Here is an 8,504-nt window from a genome sequence, read left to right as displayed (position 1 = left end):
TCACACATGTATTATGTTTCCGGTTAATACAATTCTAGCATGAATAATAAACATTTATCATGATATAAGGAAATAAATAATAACTTTATTATTGCCTCTAGGGCATATTTCCTTCAATCGGTGGCACCACTGTCCAAGTACCAGTTGGTGTCCACCCCGTACTGCGGTGCAGCGAGGTTGGCCGACTTCTCCTCCACGTCTTGGTAGGACTCGTCATAGCGCTTCCAGCACTTCCAGGCTGGGTGGCCCATCTTGCCGCAGATCTGGCACTAGACCCTAGGGGCAGAGGCATGGTTGTTGTAGTTGCCCCAGGATAATTTTTTTGGTGGAATTCCAATTTCAAATGGTTCCAATTCCAAGATCCAATATCATCGCAGAGCCTATACCATGCCAATGCTTTTCCCTTCAAAGATAAAGGGAAAACCTTCTTCATAACTTTATCTCCGGGTAAACCTGCGCCACAGGATTGAGCCCCTCCGCCTCGAAGATTGAGCCTTGTTTCGAAGCTCAGCAGCTGTGAAAACAGCTCGGCCACGGTCACCGGCTCCACCCGGGAACACATGGTGGACACCACCGAGTCGAAATCTTCATCTAACCCGGCCAGGATGTGGGAGACGATGTCGTCGTCCACCCTCTTCCCTGCAGCGACCAGTTCGTCGCAGAGAGACTTGATCTTCCCGACGTAGTCGGTGATGGAGGAGTTGCCCTTCTGCAAGTTGGCGAGGGCGATCCGGACGTTGGTGGTCTGGGAACGGGTGTGAGATGCAAGCATCCCTTCCACCGTGTTCCAGAGCTCAGCAGAGGTGTGGCATGACGCAACCTGGATGGCTATCTCATGAGGAAGTGTCGTCAGAAGATAGGAGAAGACTTGTTGGTCTTGAGCATACCAGGTTTGGAAATCAGGGTTCGGCGCTTTCGCCATTGTCTTGCCGTCAGACGAGGCCACATCAATCTGTATGGGCGGCGGCGGTTGCTCGACGTCGAGGTACTTGGCCATCTGTGCTCCTCGGGTGGCCGAGAGCACCGTCGCCCGCCACAGGGCCTGATTGCCCTTTGTGAGCTTCTCGGTGGCGGCGTGTGCGAATGGCGAGGATGGGAAGGAATTTGAAGACGCCATGGATGTGTTCGAGGATGGCTCTGGTTACCATGTAAAAACTACGATAATGGAAGCGTATTGCCTTCCTGGCAGGGACGCCTTCGTGTTATATACTCAGAAGATTACATCATGCGCAGGTTGTTACTAAGCTTTGCCCCTACTCCAAGCTATACTAGATAAGGCTCAACTTATCCTAACAACCTACGCCATTTACACAAGATACACATGCATACACACGCATACAATATACGTGACATATATGTCACGTTACACACCTGAATAGCCTTTCATCTAACAGCCTCTACATCGGTAACACTTTTCACCGGCCTATTATTTTGGAGACGCCTTTGTATACTCCTTTCCTTGCAAATGATTGCGCGGACAGATCTGCATTCAGCCGTGCATCGATCTAAAAAAAAGAAACGTCGTTGGGGTTGACAAAGCTTTTCCAAACCTTCGAGTTGATCAAGATCAAAAGGCAAACAAGCTTGATGGCACATGAGATCACCAAGTTTAGTTTCAATAGTCGTTCCAATGGTTTTCTAGTGAGTAACGTCCCACCCTTCATACGTGGTGAGTGTTTGTGATAAACGGTTGTAAGAATATTTTAATAATTTTCAGTCAATTAATTCACGGGCCATGCTGACCAATATACATACGAGAAGAAAAATATGAAATGTTATATGATGAAGTTGGCGAGGCGAAAGTCCCTTTCTACACCTGAGCTCAAATGAGCTCGGGATGAACAATAACTCAAAAAATATTAAAAAAATATTCAAAAACTCCGATTTTTATGGAAAACTTTCATAAATGTTCTAAGAGCTTGTAAAATTTTATCATGAAATCGCATTTGTGAAAGTCATGGCAAAAAAACAAAATCAATGCTCCAAAATTCTTTCGGAAGTGGCATTTACAGAGTATTGATTTCTTTTTTGCCATGATTTTCACAAATGTGATTTCATGATGACACTTTGCAAGCTCTTAGAACATTTGTCAAAATTTGCCAAAAAAACATAGATTTTTTTCAACATTTTTAAAATATAGAAAGACAAAAGCAAAATCAATCCCCGCATATAGAAAGACAAACAGTTTTGCTAAAGCACATCTAGATGTGCCATAAGTATTGTACATCTAAGTCCTATTCCATTGATCTTACATTAAGATTCGTGTGGATAATTTATTTTTCTTTTTTGTTTTGCTCTTTATGCTTGATTCACTCACTTAGATGTGCAATAACTAGAGCACATCTAGATGTACCCTAGACACACGCACGTACACATACTGGACAGATCGATATTACGCACAACTCAACTATGGACGGAGACGGACTCCTTCGTTTCCCTCTATATATCGATCCCAACATCCGCGCCTTCTCCGAGCTGATCGATCTGCACGCCTGCCGGCCGCCCACATGGAGGGCGCCGTCAGCGATGGCAATGGCGTGTGCTTCCCCTACGACGTGCTACTCGACATCCTCCGCCGCCTCCCCCGCCGTGCCGTCGCCAATTCCCGTTGCGTCTGCCGTGTGTGGCGCGCCCTCCTCGACGCCCACAAGCCCCTCCCTCCAATGGTGTTCTTCGACGTGACCATCGGCGACGCCCCCGCAGGCCGCATCGTGATGGAGCTCTTCGCCAAGGACGTGCCCAAGACGGCGGAGAACTTTCGCGCGCTCCGCACCGGCGAGAAGGGCGTCGGCAGGAGCGGCAACTACAATTCGGTTTGGCATGAATCTTGCTCGAACGGTAGGATGCAGTAAAATTGAGATCAACTCCGACAACATTGAGGTCATCAAAGCTCTTAAAGACGAAAATTCTTCTTCGGTTGCTAGCGCAATTTTTGATGATTGTTATTTCATGTCATTACATTTCAATCATGTTATTTATGATCATTGTAACAGGGGAGCTAACCAGGTAGCTCATGAATTGGTGAGGCTAGCTAAATTTTCTACCCCTGGTTTTTGGATGGATACTGCCCCTAGTGCGGTCATTTCTTTGCTTGCAAATGATGCCACTGTTTTGGTGATTGAGTAAGAGATATTATTTGTAAAAAAATGTATGAAACAGACAGGAAGAAAGGGGATCTGGCCTTGGGCCTTGGCAGGCCACGCTAGATGGTGCGTGCGTGCACGTGGGAGGATTCGTATACCCCTCAAAAAAAACGTGGGAGGATTCGTTCTTTGGGAAGGGAGTGAAAAAAAAGATGGAAAACGGGAGATCGGTTTTACGCACGAGATTCCCTCGTTTCCCTCGACTAGTAAGTGTGCACGTGCAACGCACGTCTATTTGAACTAATAAGTGTGTACACGCAATACGCATCTATTTGGATTAACATATTATACTAAACTTAATACAAGACAATTTATTCATAAATTTGAAATTTCCCTATAAAGTACACAATCTTTTATTTCCAACTCGTACAAATAATTTGAAATATCGTTTCTTCTTAATCAATATGTCTCCTGTATTAAAAGACCACCCACTTTTCTCAATGTATAAAATTCAAAATTATTTAGAAGATTCATCATGATTCTTCATATGCACACATTTATGCAAGTATAGTCACACATGAAAATGTCACTTAGGACAAGCTAAGGAACCGTTTCAGTGCCAACAAATTCCAGTCAAGAATTACACAAGATCGTCATGAACATATACAAAGAGAAGTGACCTCTCTTTCTCCGAGATTGATCGAACAACAAGTTTTTGTATATATCTATCCGACACTACTATATATATATACAATATGACATCTCTTATAATCCCTAACATCTAAAATCGATTTGAACTTTCACATGGCATTCTCCGTCTTTATGTATGACATGGTCAAGAAAGAATCCCGCCAATTCCTCTTGAATTGCTCGTATGCGATCATGTGGTATGAGTTCATTCCGCATCTGTCACATCTAATTTAAAGAAGAGGGTCAATACATATCTATGAAAGAAACTCAACACAATTGATGGTAATAAAATAAAATTATGAATATTGTTTATGTACTAAATGATATGAAATTTACCATGACCACAAAATATCCTACATCCATCATCATCATAATCAACATGCAGTTTTTGCTTCTCTTGTATGTAGTCCAAGTTTTCTATCGGGAAAACATGTTAACTCAACTGTAGATAAGGATGGTATGAAAATGCTTATGTAAAATTACAATTGCCATGTATCTGCTGGACAAACAAATACACTTATGCAAACTTCAGGGTTTTTTAGTAAAACTTATGCGAACTTTAGTTTTTTTCATTAAAACTTATGTAAACTACTGGGTTTTTTCAGTGAAACATAATTTCATGACTGCAAGTAAGGTCTTGGTTCAGCGAATTTGTCTGTGAGTTCACTATGTAGTCGTGAGTTGGCCATGTAATAACCGGTAGTCAGTACTTAAAAAAATAGGGATGTCTGTTGCAGGTACGTGAAAATCAGTGAAAAAATAAAGAAAGAAAGAAAGAAGGCGAACGTCTCTGTGTATGCTCCAACGCTCCTCTGTTTCTCATTGCCTCATCTCTAGTTCCTGTACTTCTAGATGTGTCACCACCGGCGAGGTAGCGATGACAGTAAAAAAACAACACTCGATACTTACTTGATTAATGCGTGTGTGTGGTGCGTTCGCGTGAAGGCGAGAGTCTCTGTCGTTTAGGCCTGCGAGCGGCCGCGGCGACCGTGTCCTCTCACCAGCTGGGCGGCATTGTCGACGCAGGTGAGTCAGTCGTCCAGCTTTGAGGCGGCGGCCTCCACGCACCGGGATTAGCTTTGGACGACGTCGTCCACGCGCGAGTACCGGACAAGCGTGTCCAACGGAGCAGCACGCGTCAGAGCTGAGGGAGTCGGGGGTGGCTTCGGGCGAGTGAGATGGGGCCGTGATTAGCTTCACCTGTTGCACAGTGGCCGAGATCTGCACCGCCCTGGGGACGATGATGGTTGGCGACCAGGCGAATCTACATGCATGGTTGTGGGGGCAGATTTTTTTGGCCCGCTTATACTGGTCCAAGATACTCAGCGTTGCCCCCACTTGAAGGACCTCGGCGGTGGGTGGTTGTCAGCATGGGTGTTGTAGATGGAGCTAAAGTCGACGCCCATGCCGGGGGGTCCTGGGTAGCAAGCCTAGGGTGAGGGGTGGGCTGGTGACGGCTGGCGACTCGCGATTACGATTCTCTGATAGGAGCTGGCGACTCGCGATCACGATTAGTTTCCTAATAATTAGATGCGTTCGTGATTAGTTATCTAATAGGATGCAGCCATGATTAGTTTCCCAATAATTAGATGCGTCCGTGATTAATTTCCTAATAGGATGGCTCGTAATTATTTTCCTAATAATAGGATGCATGCGTGATTTTTTTCCTAATAATAGGATGAGTTTGTGATTAGTTTCCTAATAATTAGATGTGCCCGTGATTAGTTTCTTAATAGGATGTGTCCGTGATTATAGTTTCCTAATCGACCAGGCATGGACTTTCATATTTTCCTCCGCGGTGGAGTACGGTCAGTCAATGTAAATTGCTAAGTGCACACAGAGAACAGATTCGGTTAAGGCTAGCCGTTAGATTGAGTTTAGTGGGACTAATCATGCGGTGGTAATGTATCCGTGTACGTTTTGTGGGGTGCACTTAGAGAAGATAATGTTTGCTCTTTTATAAGTAGTATAGATAGTGAAGTTGTACCCCAGCAATTTCAACAACAGTTTGTGTTGAATGCCCTCAGTAATCTTCTGGTCCTGAATGTATTGTGGACTTTCCTGATCAGTTCTGATAACTAGGGCAGTTGCTAAAAAAATAATGTTTCCATTTCTTAACTACTTCAATTATGGCCAAAGCTTCTTTGTCATAAGTGCTCATTGCAGCTGCCTTAGGACCAATACTTCTGCTAAAATAAGAGATAAGCTTTCCCTCTTGCATCAATACAGCTCCCAATCCATATCCACAAGCATCTGTTTCTAAAATGAAGGGTTTGGAGAAATCAGGTAGAGCCAACACAGGAGTATTTGTGAGCTTGTTTTTCAATGTTACAAATGCTTCCTGTTGCTCCTCTTTCCAAGCAAAGCCCTCTTTCTTTAAGCAGTCAAACAGAGGTCTGCAGATTACCCCATAGCCTTGGATAAATCTCCTGTAATATCCACTTAGCCCTAAGAAGCTTCTCAACTCAGTCACTGTAGTAGGAGTTGGCCAGTTTTTAATAGCTTGTATCTTGGATGGGTCAGTAGACACTCCCTCTGAGTTGATGACATGTCCCAAGTACTCAATTTCTTGCTGTCCAAAAGAGCACTTCTCTATTTTTGCATATAATTGTGTGTTTGTAATATGCCAAACACTTGCTTCAAGTGGCCCTTGTGCTCTTCCATGGAGAAACCGAACACTAAGATGTCATCAAAGAAAACCACAACAAACTTGAGATGGCCAAACAGGAAATTCATCAATGCTTGGAATGTAGGAGGGCCATTAGTCGGTCCAAATGACATAACTAGAAACTCAAAGAGCCCCATGTGAGTAGTGAATGCAGTTTTTGGTATGTCTTCTTCGGCCATCCTGATTTGGTGATATCCATTTCTGAGATCAATTTTGGAAAATACCCTTGCTCCTTTGAGCTGATCCAGGAGATCCTCAATAACATGGATGGGATATTTATTTTTGATAGTGATGCCATTTAATTTCCCATAATTAGTACATAGTCTCCAAGAGCCATCTTTTTTCTTGAGTAGTAGTGTAATCAGTCATCCAGCTTTGAGGCGGCGGCCTCCACGCACCGGGATTAGCTTTGGACGACGTCGTCCACGCGCGAGTACCGGACAAGCGTGTCCAACGGAGCAGCACGCGTCAGAGCTGAGGGAGTCGGGGGTGGCTTCGGACGAGTGAGATGGGGCCGTGATTAGCTTCACCTGTTGCACAGTGGCTGAGACCTGCACCGCCCTGGGGATGATGATGGTTGGCGACCAGGCGAATCTACATGCATGGTTGTGGGGGCAGATTTTTTTGGCCCGCTTATATTGGTCCAAGATACTCAGCGTTGCCCCCACTTGAAGGACCTTGGCGGTGGGTGGTTGTCAGCGTGGGTGTTGTGGATGGAGCCGAAGTCGACGCAGATGCCGATGGTTCCCGGAGAGCATGCCCAGGATGTGGACGAAGTCGTTGCAGTCAGTAGAAGTGTGTTCGGAGGAAGCCGCAGCTCCTCCTCGCGTGTCTCCCATTGTGGCTCGCGTGGGTGGTGGGCTGGTGACGGCTGGCGACTCGCGATCACGATTCCCTGATAGGAGACGATAGGATGCGCTCGCGATTAGTTTCCTAATAATTAGATACGTTCGTGATTAGTTATCTAATAGGATGCAACCATGATTAGTTTCCCAATAATTAGATGCGTTCGTGATTAATTTCCTAATAGGATGGCTCGTAATTATTTTCCTAATAATACGATGCACGCGTGATTTTTTTTCCTAATAATAGGATGAGTTTGTAATTAGTTTCCTAATAATTAGATGTGCCCGTGATTAGTTTCTTAATAGGATGTGTCCGTGATTAAAGTTTCCTAATCGACCAGGCATGGACTTTCATATTTTCCTCCACGGTGGAGTACGGTCAGTCAATGTAAATTGCTAAGTGCACACAGAGAACAGATTCGGTTAAGGATAGCCGTTAGATTGAGTTTAGTGGGACTAATCATGCGGTGGTAATGTATCCGTGTACGTTTTGTGGGGTGCACTTAGAGAAGATAATGTTTGCTCTTTTATAAGTAGTATAGAATAATAGGATGAGTTTGTGATTAGTTTCCTAATAATTAGATGTGCCCGTGATTAGTTTCTTAATAGGATGTGTCCGTGATTATAGTTTCCTAATCAACCAGGCATGGACTTTCATATTTTCCTCCGCGGTGGAGTATGGTCAGTCAATGTAAATTGCTAAGTGCACACAGAGAACAGATTCGGTTAAGGCTAGCCGTTAGATTGAGTTTAGTGGGACTAATCATGCGATGGTAATATATCCATGTACGTTTTGTGAGGTGCACTTAGAGAAGATAATGTTTGCTCTTTTATAAGTAGTATAGATATAGATCAATAAGATCTGCGCCTTTTCCGAGCAGATCGATCTGCGCGCATGCCGGCCGCCCACATGGAGGGCACCGTCGGCGACGGCAATGGTGTATGCTTCCCCTACGACGTGCTACTCGACATCCTCCGCCGCCTCCCCCGCCGCGCCGTCGCCAAGTCCCGCTGCGTCTGCCGTGTGTGGCGCGCCCTCCTCGACGCGCACAAGCCCCTCCCCCCGATTGTGTTCTTCGACGTGACCATCGGCGGCACCCCTGCAGGCCGCATCGTGATGGAGCTCTTCGCCAACGACGTGCCCAAGACGGCGGAGAACTTCCGCGCTCTATGCACCGGCGAGAAGGGCATCGGCAGGGGGGGGGGGGGCGGGGGGCG

The 8,504-nt window shown here is 45.3% G+C and overlaps 1 protein-coding gene and 1 pseudogene across 1 annotated transcript; one reads left to right on the top strand and one right to left on the bottom strand.

Annotated features, from left to right (window-relative positions):
• Positions 1–498: 498 nt before the first annotated feature.
• LOC125532058 lies at positions 499–634 on the bottom strand (annotated as a pseudogene).
• A 7,547-nt stretch (positions 635–8,181) lies between these two features.
• Positions 8,182–8,479, top strand: LOC125532057 (peptidyl-prolyl cis-trans isomerase D-like; the record flags this gene model as incomplete). The annotated part of the gene is made up of 1 exon (XM_048696236.1): positions 8,182–8,479. A coding segment is annotated over exon 1 (298 nt), but the record flags the coding sequence as incomplete, so codon positions are not given.
• Positions 8,480–8,504: the final 25 nt, after the last annotated feature.

The sequence above is a fragment of the Triticum urartu genome, unplaced genomic scaffold (genome assembly GCF_003073215.2).
Source record: "Triticum urartu cultivar G1812 unplaced genomic scaffold, Tu2.1 TuUngrouped_contig_8925, whole genome shotgun sequence".
NCBI lineage: Eukaryota > Viridiplantae > Streptophyta > Magnoliopsida > Poales > Poaceae > Triticum > Triticum urartu.
Note: the sequence above shows the minus strand (reverse complement) of the source record. Positions and strands in the feature narration are given on the sequence as shown.